The sequence below is a fragment of the Hypanus sabinus genome, chromosome 18 (assembly GCF_030144855.1).
Source record: "Hypanus sabinus isolate sHypSab1 chromosome 18, sHypSab1.hap1, whole genome shotgun sequence".
In the NCBI taxonomy this organism is placed as follows: Eukaryota; Metazoa; Chordata; class Chondrichthyes; order Myliobatiformes; family Dasyatidae; genus Hypanus; species Hypanus sabinus.
This window is the reverse complement of record NC_082723.1, coordinates 20,522,163-20,542,746: the sequence shown is the minus strand read 5'-3', so window position 1 is coordinate 20,542,746 and position 20,584 is coordinate 20,522,163. Positions and strand designations below refer to the sequence as shown.

The following is a 20,584-nucleotide window of genomic DNA, read 5'->3' as shown; positions in this document are numbered from 1 at the left end:
AAGACCACCACTGTTATTATTAAACCTGAGTGAACTGAATCATGAATATATTTTTGAAAATAGTAGCAGTAACAGACAGATTTTGGCTTACAATCAAACTGTAGTTCCAGTGGAAATTACGTAGCTGAAAATATATTGAAGCATTTTTAAAAAGCCTGCTAGTATTTAGAGGTTGCCCCTGCTTCCCTAATCTCCCTATCAATGGCAACTCTCTTGATGCACACTCCAATTACAGTCTGCTTCCTTCCCAGACACACAAGGAAGGCAGAGCCATGATTCTGATGATGTTCACTGGCAAGCTGTTGGCCAGTTTAATAAAAACAAGGCTTAAGGCCAAGTATCAGGTGAATGTTAAACATTTAAAAATATATGAAAATCATTTGCTATAATATGTGTATACTCACTTGAAATGATTCTTTTGGCTTCTATTTTTAGAGAGAAGTCACAAGTTTCACTGGATGTGCCCCTGACATAATATACCCTTCTCATCTATGCAAGAAATAAGATCCAATCAGATAGTTTTATGAAAACAAAATCTAAGTATGTGACCTTCTAACTTATAGTTCTTGCTTAATATTATAGTAGATTGAAGGGGTTTAACCCTGCAAGTTATACACCAATTCTTTTGGTCTATCTTTTCTAACTCACCATGTGAATAAAATTAATCAGATAATAGATAAACACACACAAAATGCTGGCAGAAATCAGCAGGCCAAGTAGCATCTATGGAAAAAAATACAGTTGATGTTTCGTTCTGCTGAGTTCCTCCAGCATTTTGTGTGAATTGCTGGATTTCCAGCATCTGCAGAGTTTCCTTGTTTGTGATCAGATAATAGATAAAAATTTTGTAAATGACCCATACAATCTACTAAGCAAAAATGCTGTTCTAATTTTTGGTTTGCATAAAATTAGTCAACCTTACAATAGCGCTACAAATAGTGCAGTTTACCTTTTGTTCTTCCTTAGTCATGGCAAACAAAAATTGGTTACATCAAAATTAATTAGAAACCACTACAGCTTAAATATTGCAATGTTGGTTGAGGACAAAATTGGCTGGAATTCTAATCTTGGTGCTTGCTTAGCCTCAAAGTCAGATCACTGCTTATTTACTATTGATCTAAAAATGACAAGATCTTAACTACAGTGCTACAAGTATATGGTTAATTTTAACCATGGCTCAGTCCCTTCCTTTAAGAGAGAAGGGAAATAGTTAGCTTCACCAACAGTTTATCTGCTTTCTCCTTCCCCGTTCTAATAAAGAATCTTTGATCCAAAATTCTCTTTCAGAGTCGATGCCTCCAGAAGACCCCATCATTAAAGACCCCTCACACCCTCTCCATGAACTGTTTGTTCGTCTGCCATCAGGTAAATGTTACAGGATCATCAAAACTAAAACCACAAGGCTACTAAACAGCTTCCTCCCACAGGCAGTTAGGCAAATAGCTGCTCTACCAGACTCTGCTTTGGACACTTTTAACTTGCACTGGACACTTATAACTTTTTTTTAACTGACACGTGGTTGTTGTGTTTTACTATTTATTGTTATGTTTATTATTTAGTGTTGCATTTGTTAGGTTATGATTGCACTGCTCCTGGGAAACGCTGTCTCATTCTGCCCTGCAGAGCTGATGTACGGTTAGAATGACAATAAATTTTTTGAACCTTGAATCTTGAATCTGTTCCTCTTTCCACAGATGCTGCCTGACCTGCTGGGTGTCTTCAGCATTTTCAGTTGCATCTGCAATTTGCTTTTGATTTGCACTTACCTTTTCAGTCTGTTCACAAACATTTACACAGTCCCTGGTACCATTTTAGTAAATCTTATATATATCCTTTCCAGCCTATCATGTCGCAGCAACTCAATGTATACAAACATGCAGACTTGGTCAAAAGATTTAGTTGTTGTTCAGACCAAACATTAGACTAGGATAGAGATGTGACCTAAGTGATTTTGACCATGGAATGATTGTTGGTGCCAGATGGGGTGGTTTGAGTATCTCAGAAACTGCTGATCTCCTGGGGTTTTCACACGCAGTCTCTAGAGTTTACAGAGAAGAGTGCAGAAAGCAAAAAAAAACATCCAGTGAGCGGCAGTTCTGTGGGTGAAAATGCCTTGTTAATGAGAGAGGTCAGAGGAGAATTGCCAGACTGGTTCAAGCTGACAGAAGGGCAACAGTAACTCAAATAACCGCATGTTACTACAGTGTTGTGCAGAAGGGCATATCTGAATGCATAATGCATTGGACTTTGAAGTGGATAGGCTATGTCAGTAGAAGGCCACAAACTTACACCAAATGGCTACTCAACAGGTACAGAATAAAGAGGCCACTGAGTCTATATTGGCATGTGATAAACACTTATCCTAGAAAAAGTTTAAAGTTATGCAAGTTTACTTGATCTGTAAATCAGGGGCTGCACTAAACCAATTACTAGTTCTGTATTAAGTCAATATAGTTCAATATAAATTGAAAATGTCAAGCATCATTGCAAGAGCATTGAATCTCCACTTTGTCTCTTTTTCTTCTGCTCTGATATCACATAAATAAAAATTGAAGTATCAAAATCTACGAATGAGCTTTCCACAGTATGTCCAGTTGTTGAATGATCTATCGTAGATGTTGGAAAGGTGAAGCATATACTCTATAAATACAAAAGGTGCAAAGAAGTAGCAAAGACAAAGTTCCACACACAAAATGGGTCTCGGCTCAAAAGATCGACTGTACTCTTTTCCATAGATGCTGCCTGGCCTGCTGAGTTCCTCCAACATTTTGTGAGTGTTGCTTGGATTTCCAGCATCTGCAGATTTTCTCTTGTTTGTGATTGAACAAAATGAGAATATGATAAAAATCATTTTGGGTGTAACAACAGTTCTTTAACAAAAAAAAGGGAAAAAAGAGAATTGGAATTGGGATATTACAAGTTATCAATGTTAATATATATTACCAAAATCATTGTGAATATGATGACTAGGTCATTGTGAAGCACAGATTCTGAGATCACTTAAACTTTTGGTAAGTGAATCTCACAAAACTATTCAGCAGTTTTATTGTACAGTAATTCGTACTGATTTTCATTATTTTTATCTATCATAACTAAAAGAAGTGGAGAGAGTGAACAATTTCAAATTCCTGGGTGTCAATATCTCTGAGGACCTAACCTGGTTGCAACATATTGATGCAGCTATAAAGAAGGCAAGACAGCAGCTATATTTTACTACCAGTTTGGGGAGATTAGGTTTGTTACCTAAAACATTTGAAAATGTCTGCAGATGTACTGTGGGGAGCATTCTAACTGGCTTCATCACTGTCTGATATGGGGTGGGGGCTACCTCTGCTCAAGATCAAAGTAAGTTGCAGAAACTTGTAAAATTAGTCAGCTCCATCATGGGTACTAGCCTCTGTAATATCCAAGACATCCTCAAGCAGCGGTGCCTCAGGAGTGCAATGTCCATCATTAAAGACCCCCTCCACCCAGTACATGTCCCCTTCTCATTGTTACCATCAGGAAGGAGGTACCACTTCTTTTAACTTAACTATTTAAAGTACATATATACTCACTGAGATTCAGTTTTTTCCTATATTTATCATGTATTGCATTGTACTGCTGCTGCACAGTTAACAAATTTCACAACGTATGATAGTGATATTAAACATGATTCTGATTCTCTACCTCTAGAAGCTTTTTTATATGGGAGATTGAGCAGGTATCACTAAATCAGTCACTTTGTGATTGATGCCACGCATCTATAGGTTATTATAATACAGAGCCGGCAATGATGCGAAGAAAGTAATTAAGTCATGGAAGATCAAGAAGAATTGGAATTTTGGATTAAAAGTAAATTTGTCATGGATCAACTATGTGCATTTTTGCCTCTAATCAATTAAGTTTGATGATCAGACATGTCTCATCAATCTTCCTCAAGTTGTTGGGACATGCAGCATATCAGAAGCCCATCATTTCATAGAAAATATAATGAAGGATTTGAATTCTTCTTTGTGTATTTGATTCCTGAACATAGTGTAAGTAAAGTAAATGATTTCTAATCAGGATAATTTTAACAGCCTAGATTCCAATACATTACTATTTGAGTTCACCTTTGTTCTCTTAAATAAGATAATGACAAAAATTTGTTACTTACATTAACAAGAGCTGTGCCAGTCCTGCCCTTGGTTATAACAACTACATTATCATTTTTTTCAATCTGCAAAATATCAGACAAGTTTACATAATCCTATCAATATTATTACAATGAAGAGCAATGGTATAATGAAGCATCTTACAACCTTGGTATTCCAGTTTCCAAACATCAGTAAAAGCAAACCAAAGCACAAATGTAACTTGCCTCTATGGGTCTTGAAAATGCCTTTTGTTCATTCAGTTCCAAATTAAGTATATTGCCAAACCTTCTGTAGTTAACGGTTACTGACATATCCAGCTTAGAATGTTTCATATTAATAACATACTCTGTGAGAGCTTCAAGGGCTGTTACAGTGTCCTGTCAATAAACAAACCATTAAACATTCAGAACATAGTGTATGAAAACTCGTTGAAATCAAACAACTCTTTCACTCCTGGATATCAAGAAAGAAAAGAGTGCAATATATGAAGGTCTATAAATTAATTTTCACTGTAAAAGTCATGCCGTACTGAAAATAGGTAAAGCCAGGTTTTAAACAAAATTGTATCCAGGCCCTTAATCTCTGGTACGAAATTTGACTCAGATCTTCCAGAAATGATGTTATTAACTCTGGAAAAGTAATCTTGCCATAAGATCCAAACAATAATGCATCACTTAATTTTCACTTCTAGTGCAATTTCTAACTTCACACTTCTGAAAAAAAAGTTCTTGTTTATTCATAGTACAAGCAGTCTTACTAATGCAGTTTAATCTGAAACCATTTTAACTAAATGGCCACCACTGAAACAGCATTCTTTACCAGATATCAGGCTCCCCTGCACCATGCCATAGACTCATTGTCTTCTTTTTAAACAATATCCACAACCTATGGACTCACTTTCAAGGAGTCTACAACTCATATTCTCAGCATTATTTATTATTAAGGTATTTTTGTATTTACACAGTTTGTTTTCATTTGCACATTGGTTGTCAGTGTTTGTGTGTAGTATTTCATTGATTCTTTCTTCTACTGTGAATGCCTGCAAGAAAATGAATCTCAGAGTAGTATACGGTGACATGTAAGCACTTAGATAATAAATTTACTTTGAACTTAGAACACTTACAATTGAGCTTACTTTTCACCTTCAGTAATTTTTCTGCTTCAATCCTATTGCCGTAGGGATTTAACTCCATCCAATGCTTCTCTTGCTGGATGGCATAGGCACTGGAGATAGTCACATGGATCACTGGGAGGATGAATTGGAAGGTTTCTCATCTGTAGCCCTATCAACCTAAAGCTTACAATGTCACATGCTCATAGCTGGACTTCTCTGAGGAACAACGTTTAAAGGCAGTTGGATCCATGACTTCCTGCAACCTAAGTATAGGCTCATGCATTATTGGAATGCTCTGTAGTAAAAGACAGGCTTACTGTTATTCTCAGCTTCCTAGCCTCAGGATTTTTTCAGGCTGCTGCATCTTCAGAAGATTTCTGATGACTCTGCCATAGTTGGATGCATCAGCAAGGGAGATGAGTCTGTGTACAAGGCCATGGTGGAAAACTGTCACATGCTGTGAGCAGAATCATCTGCAGCTTATTGTGAAAAAGACTAAAGAGCTGGTGGTGGACCTGAGGAGGGCCAAGGCACTGGTGACCCCTGTTTCCATCCAAAGGGTCAGTGTGGACATGATGGAGGATTACAAGTACCTGGGGATACGAATTGACAATAAACTGGACTGGTCAAAGAACACTGAGACTGTATACAAGAAGGGTCAGAGCCGTCTCTACTTCCTGAGGAGACTGAGGTCCTTTAACATCTGCCGGACGATGCTGAGGATATTCTTCGAGTCTGTGGTGGCTAGTGCTATCATGTTTGCTGTTGTGTGCTGGGGCAGCAGGCTGAGGGTAGCAGACACCAACAGAATCAACAAACTCATTCATAAGGCCAGTGATGTCGTGGGGGTGGAACTGGACTCTCTGACGGTGGTGTCTAAAAAGAAGATGCTGTCTGTCCAAGTTGCATGCCATCTTGGACAATGTCTCCCATCCACTCCAATAATGTACTGGTTAGGCACAGGAGTACATTCAGCCAGAGACTCATTCCACCAAGATGCAACACCGAGCGTCATAGGAAGTCATTCCTGCCTGTGGCCATCAAACTTTACAACTCCTCCCTCGGAGTGTCAGACATTCTGAGCCAATAGGCTGGTCCTGGACTTCTTTCCACCTGGCATAATTTACTTATCATTTAATTATTTATGGTTTTATTTTGCTATATTTCTACTCTATTCTTGGTTGGTGCAACTGTAACGAAACCCAATTTCCCTCGGGATCAATAAAGTCTGTCTGTCTGTCACTGCCGATCTACCCCACATTTTACAATCTGCTGTTGACAACTACTTTTCGAGGGGTCACAGAACCTCATACTGAAGGAGTGAACACTTCATCTACTTTTCTTACAGCTCATATGAATAGGCAAAGAAAGGGCATACTGTTCCCGTTCTTTCTGCAAATTAGGCCTTTCACACCTGTGATGTTATCCCTTTCAGAGACCTTCCAGGCAATCTCCTGACAAGAGCATTCAGCTGGAACTCTTGAGGGTCTCTGTGGAAGATTCCTCCAACAGAAAATGTTCTCCAGTAGACTGGACAGGCTCATTACTGAGACCCTAGGAGCATTCCCCCTTTCCTCTGTCAACTTTGCCGCAGCTGTTCTTGAACTTGCTTTCCCCAGCAATTGAAGAAAAAGTTGCTTATGAAGCTGTGTTCCTTTTAAAGATCTGTCTGCTGAGGTTGAAACCATGAGGCTAAGAGTTGGCAGATGTGCAACACTGCAAAAGATCAAGCCAATGGTGTCTACACTGAAAATGCCAAAGCACACTAGGGAACCTAACAAAATATTTTGTGAACACTGCAATAGAAAGTGTAATTCTTTCAAAAAGTATTATGTTGATAAGGAATTTCAAGTTTTAAGCAAAAAAAGTTAATAATATGTTCAAGCAACACCCACAAAATGCTGGTGGAATGCAACAAGTCAGGCAGCATCTCTAGGGAGAAGTGCTGTCGATGTTTCGGGCTGAGACCCTTTGTCAGGACTAACTGAAAGGAAAGATAGTAAGAGATTTGAAAGTGGGGGGGGGGAATGCAAAATGATAGGAGAAGACCGGAGGGTGGTGTGAAGCTGAGAGCCAGAAAGGTGATTGGCAAAAGGGATACAGAGCTAGAGAAGGGAAAGGATCATGGGACGGGAGGCCTAGGGAGAAAGAAAGGGGGAGGGGAGCACCAGAGGGAGATGGAGAACAGGCAGAGTGATGGGCAGAGAAAGAGAAAAAAACAAGCAAATAAATATGTCAGGGATGGGGTAAGAAGGGGAGGAGGGGCATTAACGGAAGTTAGAGAAGTCAATGTTCATGCCATCAGGTTGGAGGCTACCCAGCCGGTATATAAGGTGTGGTTCCTCCAACCTGAGTGTGGCTTCATCTTGACAGTAGAGGAGGCCATAGATAGACATATCAGAATGGGAATGGGACGTGGAATTAAAATGTGTAGCCACTGGGAGATCCTGCTTTCTCTGGTGGACTGAGTGTAGGTGTTTTTTCCTCTCTTTTTGTTTTTTCTCTCTTTCTGTCCATCACTCTACCTGTTCTCCATCTCCCTCCTGTGCTACCCTCCCCCTTTCTTTCTCCCTAGGCCTCCCGTCCCATGATCCTTTCCCTTCTCCAGCTCTGTATCCCTTTTGCCAATCACCTTTCCAGCTCTCAGCTTCACCCCACCCCCTCCGGTCTTCTCCTATCATTTTGCATTTTCCCCTCCCCCTCCTACTTCCAAATCTTTTACTATCTTTCCTTTCAGTTAGTCCTGAGGAAGGGTCTTGGCCCGAAACATCGACAGCGCTTCTCCCTATAGATGCTGCCTGACCTGCTGTGTTCCACCAGCATTTTGTATGTGTTGCTTGAATTTCCAGCATCTGCAAATTTCCTCGTGTTTGCTTAATAATATGTTACTTGTTACTTAATTTTTAAGTATGTCTCAAGCACAAAATACACTGTTTTTGGTTGGTTTCTGGAAATTTTAAATTAAATGCTTTACCCTAATATGTATTTCATCATCTCTCAACATACCATACATAAACTTTCAAAGTACCCTGACCTGTGAATAATGCCAGGGATGACAATTAAAAATTCAATAGATTTAATTAAACAAATCAAAAACTGTTTATTTAAATATAAAGGAAGATTCTTGTAATCAGTCACATCTGCTAAATGCACAAGATAATGGTGGTTTCATGTTGTGCTTCTGTTCCAGAATTCTGTTTTTCATTGACTTCAGTGGAACTGAGTTTCAGAAGTATCTGAAGTTTCAGAAGATTGATTGTACAGCTATCAATCACTATTGTATTATATGTTTATGTTACAGGAATATGCACAAATTTCTATCTCACCTAGTTATAACTGTTGTATTTTTAGTAGGTGCTAATAGTGATACTACTTAAATGTTATACATAATTTTTATGGTTTGACTGCTAATGACTTCATAGTAACTGTTGTATTTACTTGTGTTGAAAGGAATCCACCACCATAACGCTGTTGTTCAGTAAGCCATTTAACAATGGGGTTTCCATATCTTTTATCAGTGGAAAGCAACACAGCCAGAAGAGCATATGATGTCGTTTGTACTACTTGTGCAGTTACTTCACTGGTCGAAGTCCCAAGTTTTGGAGTGTCTTTCCAATAACGACGTACAGGGGGATGACCTGTAGATTTGTAAATATGAAGCATAAGTTGCACTTTTCTTAAGAAAACACTTGGAATTATTCAGTTTTGCATTTTCACCTTATAAAAGTTTTAAGGAATCTTCACACTTTGCAATACATTAAGAATTTTTTTGGGCATGTTTCATTTCATTATATTTCATATTTTGTATTTGTGAAATCTCATATATACAATGAGTATAGAGGATTTGCTTTATACTCTTCACAGAGAGAAATGTGACTGGTGTCCAGTATTAGCACTACTGTCTCCCAGCTACTATAAAAGGTTAAGTATAGTAATTTCAAAAAGAATCCTTGAAACATAGACATGAATTGTTATTCGCCAAGATCAAGTTTTACGCAGTACTTTTATGCAATATATGCAGTTCCCCTTTCATGCTATTTAAAAAGGAGTACAAAAATACTTGAAATATCAAAAGGGCATTGCCAGATAGGTTCTATTTAAATGTCAGTTCAGATTGAAGCACGAGGTATGAGCATAGAAATGTTGAAAAATCATAAAATTATCACAGTGGTGAAAAGGCATGGCTAATATTATCATTGCTTCACAGTATGATAACTGAGACTATTTGTATGGAAGTTACAAGTTCTCCAGCAACCACCTGGCTGTCTTCAAGTTGCTTCCATTTCCTCCAATACCCCAATGTTAGAAGATTGCTTTAAGTATGCAGGTCAGTGATAGAACCTGGGAAGAGTTAATGGGGATACGGAGAGAATGGAAAATGGAATTTATATAGCATTGGTGGTTGACACAGACTCAGTAAATTGAAGGGCCTATTGTATGTCATATAGACACAAAGCACAAAAACAGTAAACAGCAAACATAGTTTGCCAGCTGCACTTAAAAGTAGCTGTTACATTTGCTGGATTATATCAGAATCTATGGCATTTTGGAAGGCCATCATGAGTGTGTTGGTAACCATCTTTAGCATCCTTAGATTCTTTCAATACATTACAATGAATGATGTTAAAGATCTGAATTTCCTTGCTTTAACTAGATCTTTGTTTCTCCTTCATTTCTGCAAAATTTGTGCCTTCCACTGTGAAGGAGAGTCCAGTGTTTCTATTTTAGTGTTTTGTATGTCTGTACACAAAGATCTTCCTGCTCATCCACTTACTTGAGACTCCTTTTATACATGGCTTAAAATATGGCTTCCTTCCTTCCAACCAAAATTCTCACTTGTGTATTGAACTTTAATTTGCAATTCCTTTCTAAAAGTTCTTGTATTTACTACAATTTTCTTTAATATTTATATTTCCAATTTAGTACCATCAACAAATTTAGAAATAGTACTTCTGATTACTACACTTAAATTTTAATGGAAGTGGTTAACACTGGTAAAACTGGTACTGATCCTGTGAAACAATACTTTCAATTTACCATAGATGTTTATTCTTTTCCATAGATGCTGCCTGGCCTACTGAGTTCCTCCAGCATTTTGTGTTTTGCTTTCAATTTACCCTCTGTTTTGTGTTTATACTTATTTAAATATTAGCATAAATAATAGGGTTCATTAAATTATTTTAATATATAATACTATATATGTAATATTTATGATTACCTATTACAAAAGCTTCAAATTTCAGTTTTTCCAAGGCTCGATAAGAAGAGCGAGATCGATGGTCTTTCAATGCCAGTGCATATGCAGTTATAGCCAATACAAGTGTACTCTTCACATTCTCCAGGTTGTTTGATAAGTATTCATTGGCTGTAAGTATGGCTCTATTAACTCCCTAAAATGAATCAGTTAAAATAATTTGAGAACATTCTAGAAAAGTCAAGGAGGAAAACTGGACAATTGGCTCATAATTTTTATTTCTCTCTTATCTTGACCCACCCAGCTCAGTGTGCAATGACTCATTTACTTTTATAAAGTTTTCCATTCTGCTGTATTTGCTGGTGACTCAATCCAATAACAAAACAAAGCCATAATGAAAACAAACTAAGATGCAATTACAAAGAAAGACAGTGGCTATATTTCATTAGGAGTTTGAGGAGATTTGGTATCTCACCAAAAACACCTGCAAACTTCTACAGATGTACTGTGAAACGCATTCTAGCTGGCTGCATCACTGTCTGCTATGGGAGGGTGGGGGCTTCGAAATAAGCTGCAGAAAGTTGTTAACTCAGTCAGCTCCATCATAGGCAACAGCATCTCCAGCATTCAAGACATCTTCAAGAAGTGATGCCTCAAAAAGGCAGCATGCATCATTAGGACCCCCATTACCCAGGACATGCCCTCTTCTCATTGCTACCATCATGTAGGAGGTACAGACCCTGAAGACACACACTCAATGATTCAGGAACAGCTTCTCCCCCTTCACTATCAGATTTCTGAATGGACATTGAACCCATGACACTACTTCACTACTTTTTTCTTCTCTTTTTGCACTACTTATATGATTTAAATTTTTAAATATATATTAAAACTTACTGTAATTTAGTTTTATTATTATGTATTTCAGTGTACAGCTGCCACATAACAACAAATAACAAATTTCACAAAATGTCCCAGTGATATTAAACCTGATTCAGATTCCAATTTCTCTCTCCAGATACTATCTGACCTGCTGTGATCTCCAGCGTACTTCCATTGTGTAAGTAGTTACTTGTTCATATATTAAAATAAAGCTTGCACCTTGTTATAACTGAACAACTTGCCAAGCAGTATAACTGACACATCTACAAGATCAATATTTCATTAATGAATAAATGTATATCTTTATATTGTTGCATCCAAATTATATTTCACCAAGTTCCTTTCTGATATATATATATAAATAACATCTTAACATTTTAGCAGAACCTAAGATTTAAATAAAATTCTGCTTGAAGTGGGTGATAGTTTTCTTACAGTACTACTTGTGCATGGTTTTATTTTCACTTACTTCAGTATTACAGAAGGGAAATGCTTTTTGAATGGCAATATTGGTAAATGCAGTCAGAAACATTGTTTTATCCAAAGATTTTTCCTTCAATGAACCCTGTAATAAACATATTGGGAATAAAATTACCACTGTAAATATCTTCTGTGGATCATGAATGAGATTTCACATTCAAACTCAAACTCAGTTCTGCACTAACCTGTAATTGTATTGGAATATAACTGTTATTATCTCTGAAGGATCCATCAGAGTTTTGGCAGTTATAGGTGAGCCAAAATACTGTTTTACATATTAATTGTTTATCCAGTGAAAGGTATTCACTGACTTGTGCCAACACCCTTAATACAAAAGCTGTTAACCTGGGAAATAAAGAAACAAGCTATTTTGATTAATGCAAAATTTGACTGAACTTAATGGCATGCAGAACCATGAAAAGATAACACTACTATGATAACAGTGAGTATATCTTATCTATAAGTATGAACAGAAATTTTTAAGTTTACATAAATTGCAGTCTTAGTAAATTTAAAGTTTTCCATTAAAAATAGGTTACAAGCTACCAGTCAGAATATTTGTATTTGCAATACTGTGATGTCTTAAATTGTAAAGGGATATAACGATATAGCAGAAAGCTACTCTGTTTTAGGCAGTTCCTCAAGATTGACAATGACTTCATTCCAAAGGAGCAGAAGGTGTTTAATGTGAGGTGGTCATTACACATTAGATGACATAGTATAGAGCCTGGTCTGAAGGCAATGAGATCCAAGATGACTGGAAACCAGGCTCCAAACATACAGAAATGTGGACTTAACAGACACATACTTTAAGTATACAAGGATACACTCTGCTTTAAGTTCTTGGGTTTTAACATATCAGATGCAGCCACAATGAAAATGCCAGCATCTTTACGGGAAGATGGCAGGAGAATGCGGTTGAAAGGAATAATGAATCAGCCATGATAGAATGGCAGAGCAGACTTGATGGGCTGAATGGTCTCATTCTTCTCCTATGTCTTATGGTCTTTACTTTCTTAGGAGGTTAAGGAGGTTCAGCTTGTTAATGAACACTCCAACAATCTGCAGATGTATTTTTGAAAGTATCCTGACTGGTTTCATCATGCTCTGGTAAGGCTACTTGAATGTACAAAAACATAATAAGCCACAGAATACAGTGAACTCCACTCAGTATGTGAAAGGCACATCTCTCCCCACCATTGGCGGTGTCCACAGGAGGTACCTAATCTAAAGGAAACAACCATCATCAAAGATTCCCGTCATCTACACTATGCCATCTTCACATAGCTACCATTATAGAAGATAAAGAAACCTGAAGTCCCACACCACCAGATTTAAGGACAGCTACTTCCCTTCAATCATTTGTTTCTTGACCTAACTGGCACAACTATAATCACTACAATACTATAACCACTTAGATCACTTGGTACTGAAATGGACTTCATTTTTGTTTTAATTGTGTTATTTCTAAAATCATCAATTTGTTAATTTCGACTGAATACATTTCATCCACTTAGCTTTAAAAACCAGATTTATTTCAGGAAAATGTATTTAATGCTATTTATTTAAAATACTCTCAGGATTAAACCAAATTGACAGCAGGAAAGCAAATTCTAAAAATGTGGGATTTTGTTTTGATTTGGCAGAATATTTTAAAGTTGGAAGTGAAAATACCTTTGATCAATAAGTTTCTAAACTACCACATTTAATTAACATTTTTAATTTTAATCTAGTTCAGATATGCTTTAAATGGTTATTTAAGATACTATTTTGCAACTAAGATAATCCAAACGCCATATGGAAAACAGGAATTTTACTCAGTAGAACTTACCATATGTTGGACTCTCGACCCTTCCACATGCTATATGAGTGAACATTTTTGATGTAGAAAGACATGATATTTGTAATACCTTTACACAATCAAAAAGAAATACACAGATTGATATCAAATAAAAGGAAGAATGTATGACAAATAAATATATTTGATTATATATGGGGGCTGCATACATTTCCTTAATTAACTTGTAATCAGTATGTGCGATTTAGCAATTTTACCATATCAAAAACAATGGAGTCGCCCTTTGTTGGACCATTAAATCCTCCTCCACCACACCTTTATATAGAGTGATTTACAATAATCTTATGATTAACAGCAGATTGCTTCTTTGCAAGGATAACATCAGTTCCTTTTTATCAACATAAAACCAAATTTAAGTCATAAACAGGAACAAGGTTATTTTTTAAATCCTCATAATTAATTAGCCTTACACATTATTTGCCTTGGCATATTTCCTACACAGAGTTTATTTCTCCACTTTTCTTTATGAGATTTCAGCAAATTATTACTGACCTATTCCTAGTTTATTTCCTGTTTTGCTCCCCCCTCCCACGTAGTGCTGTTGCCTAGCAGCTCCAGTGACTCAGGATTGAACTTGACCACCTGAACTCTCTGTGTGGCATTTCTATATTTACCCAGTGACTATATAGACTTTCCCTAGATTTTCCAGTTGCCTCCCACATCCCATTAGTTACAATAGATTATACACAGTAGATCATTGGTAGGAGAATCATAGAGGAAAGGGAACTGACAGGCAGAGAATAGATTATAGGTCGATAAAAGGATTGTTCTATGAGTTCATATAGACTTGAAGGCCTCCTATATCACTAGAAAAATGATGAATGGTGGGCACAGGAAAAAGGGGACAGAGTTTATTCTTGCTGTATTTTTCTATGTTTTTGTACATCTTTGTATCATTTTCAAATTAATTACATTGCTGTCCTCTTCAAGATGAGGAAGGAAATGAAGGAATAGTTAGGAACTCAAAACAGAGTGCTGGGGGATTCCACTTAACACATAATCTTTATTCTTCTGAAGTTCAATGTTAGTAGACAATCAAACAGAACTCTCTGTTCTGTTTTTCAATAATATAACATCCAGTTTTTACCTATTGAGTCACAGGGAAAAACTGAATATGTTCCTTATCTGAAAAAGTTGTGTATGAATATAGTACACACCCTCTCTCATTTTTTTCTTCATTTTCAGCTGCGTCATCCTATAGTTTGATCCCATCACATTCCAATTATTGGTCTTCTCCAGGTAGTTATAAATGAAGTAGACTGGGGCAACATTAAATACTTCTGATTCAGCAGAGCCATAGGGTAGATCGATTAGTTTGTGAACACCCTTAGGATCTAAAGCTATTGACATTGCTTCACCAATGATGTCACCTGTAAAATTTCAGCAAAGCACAGTTCAGCATTACTGACATCTACTGTATTAAACAAATTGCCAGAAATTAACAAGATAGAAAGCACCTGAAAGGGAAATTTAGATATACACACCTTTTTGCTCAGATCAAGGCTTATACACAAACTAATTCACATTTTTGTTGGGATATAAGTCACCACATATTTCAAAATATTTAATAGAAAACTTTATTTTACAATTCCTTGACTAATCAAAGAGCCATGATAATACCTTGCACTGTTAGCACATTTTGTGGCATTGTATTTGGGAGAATATTTAATGGTATTCTTAATGGAATTTCAACCCTTCTCACTAAAGTGCCTAAAAGAAAATGAAAATATAAACATTAGTCAGAATAGCTCTTAAAACGATACATTATACTAAATGTTAAGTTGGAAACAATAAAAACAGACCCAAAACATTGACTGGATCCAATATGTAGGCATAGTTCTTCTCTTTCTTAATTCCTTCGGGCTGCAGAATAAATCAGAAATTAACAATGAAATCAACACCAAAATACAAAATAATGCCTGTTAATAAAGAATATCTGGCATTTACTTAGTAACCAAGGGTAACAGTGAAGAGGAGACACTGCTTCACTGAGAGATTCAAAATGAATCTATCAGTTCAATTCAAGGCATTAACATCATTTTAATTATAAGGTGTAACTTAAATAGCAATATTTACATTAAAGAATTTTTATTTCTTTTTGGATTCACTTTTTTGTTCTGGGGTAGTGATAATGGAGGCTAAATGCTAATATGTTAAACTGTGATAAATGCAAGGACCAATGATTTGCCAATAATCAACAGCTAATACATGGGAGCTAACTTCAACGGTGTATATGCTTAAATTAAACCTATCAATATTCGTGTTATCAGACAGAGATATGTCTGGGTATAAAACAAGGACAATGCACTATGATATGTAAATGTATATCTGACCTGGTTTCAAGCCTACTTTTTCCAACTTTATTGTATTAACATGAATTCCTATATTGACATTTATAAATGTCATCAAACTAGTTACAACTAATAGTCAGTTTGGCATGGTGACAGTCTGTGCCAGTATGCAACTACAACTAATAACTTTATGAAAATGATTAACCCATTAATCTATAGCAGGACTTCCCCAACCATTTTTTATGCCATGGACCTCTACCAGTAACAGAGGGTCCATGGACCCAGGTTGGGTATGCCTGGCCTATAGGTTTTCTGAAATGCACTCATGAACTTAGACACTTAAAAATTTTTCACAATAGTTCCACAATGCCTCAAGAAGTTAAATAATTAAATTAACGGCGTGATGCAGCAAAGATCTGAGCTTCAGAAATCAATGCAGACTGAATTTATTGATTTAATGAGATAGCACCATTGGCAACTCACCCCTGAGTTGAGAATTCAGATTCTTTCACTGACTTAGGCTCCAAAATCACGGAATGCTTATCTCATCGTCAATCCTTAATGCCATTTAATTTTGCACCCATGTATTTTTGAACTTTAGAATTTTCAAATATGACCAATTTCAAGCCCTGTCCTCCAAGAACCACTTTGCATAAGCTCCTATACGTTCAATATTTAGTCACTCACAACAAATCCTGTATAAAATCCTTTTCCACTAATGCCATAATTCCTGCCAATCTCGATTGACATCTGCGGCAAGAAAGTACTTCACCCTGTTTCATCATTATTAAATAGTATTACGAACTACTCTGATGCTTTATGTGAAAATCACATAAAGGACAAAGCTTTCAACAAAATGATTCGCAGAACAGTATTGTCAGTTTTCTTTGAATAATGATGCACTGAAATTGATATTATGAATTTCAGCCATCATTTTTTGGTGTATTGTTAATCTTCGCAGTTATTAGAATTCAGCCCAGCAAGTTCTAATTAAGTAGCCCTTCATGGCTATTGCCAGGCAATCCGGACAAAAATTTTGCCGAGGAAACTGTATTCATGTCGTTCCGAAACCTATGTTGGAAAAGTGACCAATCCTGGCAATTGCCTGTGCCCACTCCACCTCTGGTATGAACAGAAGGTAGATGAAGTCTTTGATCTTTAAGAACAGGGTTTGGAAGATTCCCAAATGCATCTGCAAGCAGCCAACTATGAGAAATGCTAGAGGGAAGTGATTGAAGGCTGGAAAGAACCTACAAAAAGGGAGCCAACGGTGAACGGTGTAACTAGCACCACAGACAAAGTAATAAGGAACATACAGTCTTAATAAGACCATAAGATACAGGAGTAGAATTAGGCCATTTGGCCCATCAAAGCCTGCTCACCATTTCATTATGGCAGATACATTACCCTCTTAGCCCCAATCTCCTGCATTCCCCTCCTATCCTTTCATGCCCTGAATAATCAAGAATCTATCTACCTCTGCCTTAAATATGTCCATTACTTGGTCTTCATAGCCTCCTGTGGGAACGAATTCCACGATATTTCTCTCTGGCTAAAGAAATTCCTCTTTACCTCCATTCTAAATGTTCATCCATCTATTCTGAGGCTGTCCCCTCTGGTCCTAGACTCCCCTTCCAGAGGAAACATCCTCTCCACATCCACTCTATCTAGGCTTTTCAACATTCAATAGGTTTCAGTGAGATCCCCCTCATTCTTCTGAATTCCAGTGAATAAGGGCCCAGAGCCATTGTCAGGGGAAAACCTAGTTTGAAATGGGGTCCAGAATAGACCCTATGAACTGTGCTGCTGTTAAGAGAGAGGGAGGCGTCCAGCGCAATGAGAGAGGGAGAGACAGAAACTGCTCGAAAGATTGATGTCATGGTTTCTCTGCCAGCTTGTTTACCTTTTCCCTGAGGTTACTTGCCTGCTTGTTGAAGTTCCTGCAGAGAGAGCAGGACGGAGCAGGTTGATAGACAGCTGGTGTCCAACATGGAAAGATAAAAGCCAGGTCCGCTGTTACACAGAGAGACACACAGTTCAGACACTGAACGAGCTTTGTTACACCCACAGGAAGGTGGGAGGTTTTGGAGGATCGATTTGGGGAAATCGATCAGTGGCTCACAGTGTGAAAAGGTGCGACTGGTGGGGAATTACTTGTGTGTCCATCTTTGCCTGGGTGATAATTCTGCCACTGAAGAACGGTCATACGTATCATGGTCATAGTCGGTAACCACAACAGGACTTTGGAAGACAACGGGAAGATCAACAGCATCACCTCTCACCTCTCTCTCTCTCTCTCCCCAACATTACTCAACTAACTACCTCGAACTGAACTGAACTCTCTTCATCACATTGTAAGACTGTACCTATTTACCCCTAGGTTTGAAAGAGCCTAGTTTTGGTTTTATTTCCACACATATATATCATTGCTAACCTGTTCATTATATTTGCATTTATATTACAGTATTGCTCAGTTACTAATTAACACTATTAGTTTATAGCAATACAAGACTCCAGAGTGTTTTCCATTTCTGCTGGTTCTTAAACCTGGTCACGGGGTACGTGACACCATCAACTGGTCCTCGTATTTCATTTCCAGAATCATGCTCGTGAACCTTCTCTGAACCCTCTCCAATGTCAGCGCATCCTTTCTTAGATAAGGGGCCCAAAGCTGCTCACAATTCTCCAAGGGAGGCCTTAACAGTGCCGTATAGTGCTTCAACATTACGTACTTGCTGTTAAATTCAAGTCCTTTCAAAATGAATGCTAACATTGCATTTGCTTTCCTCACCACCAACTCAACCTACAAATTAACCTTTTGGGAATCCTGCACAAGGACTCCCAATTCCCTTTGCATCTCAGATTTTTGAATTTTCTCTCCATTTAAAAAATAGTCTACTCTTTTATTTCTTCTACAAAATGTATAACCATACACTTCCTGACTCTGTATTCCATCTGCCACTTCATTGTCCACACTCCTAATCTGTCAAAGTCCTTCTATAACCTTCCTGCTTCCTCAACACTATCTAGCCCTCCACCTATCTTTGCATTGTCTGTAAACTTCACCACAAAGCCATCAATTCTGTCATCTGAATCACTGAAATATAACATAAAAAGTGATCCCAACACAGATCCCTATGGAACACCACTAATCGCCTGCAGCCAATCAGAAAAGGCTCCCTTCATTCCCACTCTTTGCCTCCTGCTAATCATTCATTGCTCTATCCATGCTGCAATATGCTGTACTGAAAGCTGTAGAAAATCAGAGAAGGCAAAAATGCAGTTTGAGAGTTGGCCCTTTAAACAGGATGGTATCAGATAAAACTAGAATAGTAAAACCTATAAAGACTCAAAGGGATTTTAAAACTACTGTTTTCAGGAGATATTCGGCAGAAATTCAATCACACAACTCTTAAATGAACTGGGATGCTTGTTGAAAATTGACTTAACCAAGGATGGAAGCAGTAAAGTTAAAAATTATAATTATTATATTAATAATTAAGGGTGGAATAATTATATAACTATTCCATCCTTGGTTAACCCAATTTTCAACAAGTATCCCAGTTCTTTTAAGAGTTGTGAGATTGAATTTTTGCCCAATATCTCCTGAAAACAGTAGTTTTTAAATCTCTTTGAGTCTTTACTCCTCTTTTAATACTGTGATTCATTCCTCAATCTGTTCATTACATCCATTTTCCTAATAACTTCCATTTTTATAAAATTTAATTTCTGCAGAAACTTTGAAATTGCTCTCAGCTGTTTCACACCACCAGTTACTTTAATTCCAGTCTGTGACATGCTTGGGAATTCTTTTCAATCTAATGGTACTATTCAGTGCATTTACTGTACAGCTCCTGTGTCTTATGTTTTACAATGTATACAACTGGCTTCAGAGAATTCCACACATAATTACTTTCAGTACAGTTAATGATCAAAATTTCAATCTATTCATACAGTAATTTGTAGTCCTATTGTTGTCCTAGCAGAAATCATTTTGGTGGTCTGTTCTGCACAGCTTAGTGACTTTTGAAATAAACCTAATGAACCTTCATTTGTATCACTTTAGATTTACTACGACAAATATGAACATTGTCAGTCTTTATTTTCCATTTGTGTAATGTCATCAAACAGGATTTAATTTAAATTTGTCCTTTTATGTTAATTTCTTTTTTAGAAAGAAGATGATGAATTGAAAAGTAATTACATACCACCACATGCAACTTAAGCACTGTAACTTCATTTACAGTATATTCAGTATTCAGTGTGAAATTTATGCTGTGGACACCTATTTTCAGGGGTAGTATAGTGAATGTGAATGGGAGTGCTGAGAAACCTTCCAAGGTTTTCCTTTGGCAAGCAGTTTTCTGTTTTCCTTCAGCACTTGTATGAGAGCCTTTGAATAAACACGTTCCCTCTTCTGTACTCATTTGTACACAAACCTTTAAACAAAACAACGTTAATTAATTGCTGGAGAGAGGAATACTCATGCACTTAACTGGTATCATTCTCACCTATAAGGCAAAGTTCCAACTTCAACTTCCATAATGTAGGTACAAATACACACTACTTTAATTAGGTACAGGAGTAATCCATGACCCTTTATTCAATATGATCGTAGCTGCTTTGACTGTAACCTTAACTCCACAT

The 20,584-nt window shown here is 37.1% G+C and overlaps 1 protein-coding gene and 1 long non-coding RNA gene across 2 annotated transcripts in view; one reads left to right on the top strand and one right to left on the bottom strand.

Moving 5' to 3' along the window:
* c5 (complement component 5) overlaps positions 1-20,584 on the bottom strand; it is a 121,800-nt gene that overhangs the window by 27,289 nt on the left and 73,927 nt on the right. Inside the window, exons 22-33 of the mRNA XM_059993817.1 lie at positions 20,146-20,376; positions 15,449-15,509; positions 15,267-15,356; positions 14,804-15,016; positions 13,620-13,698; positions 11,974-12,133; positions 11,778-11,873; positions 10,451-10,622; positions 8,671-8,870; positions 4,343-4,495; positions 4,139-4,201; positions 405-489 (exon numbers count right to left, since the gene is read on the bottom strand). Coding sequence (XP_059849800.1) covers positions 405-489; positions 4,139-4,201; positions 4,343-4,495; positions 8,671-8,870; positions 10,451-10,622; positions 11,778-11,873; positions 11,974-12,133; positions 13,620-13,698; positions 14,804-15,016; positions 15,267-15,356; positions 15,449-15,509; positions 20,146-20,376 — 1,603 coding nt within the window. The remainder of the gene's footprint in view (positions 1-404; positions 490-4,138; positions 4,202-4,342; positions 4,496-8,670; positions 8,871-10,450; positions 10,623-11,777; positions 11,874-11,973; positions 12,134-13,619; positions 13,699-14,803; positions 15,017-15,266; positions 15,357-15,448; positions 15,510-20,145; positions 20,377-20,584) is intronic.
* LOC132407399 (uncharacterized) lies at positions 456-20,246 on the top strand. Its single transcript, XR_009516466.1, has 5 exons — positions 456-540; positions 1,288-1,365; positions 10,476-10,599; positions 11,445-11,486; positions 20,112-20,246. It is a non-coding gene; the product is annotated as an uncharacterized LOC132407399 (long non-coding RNA).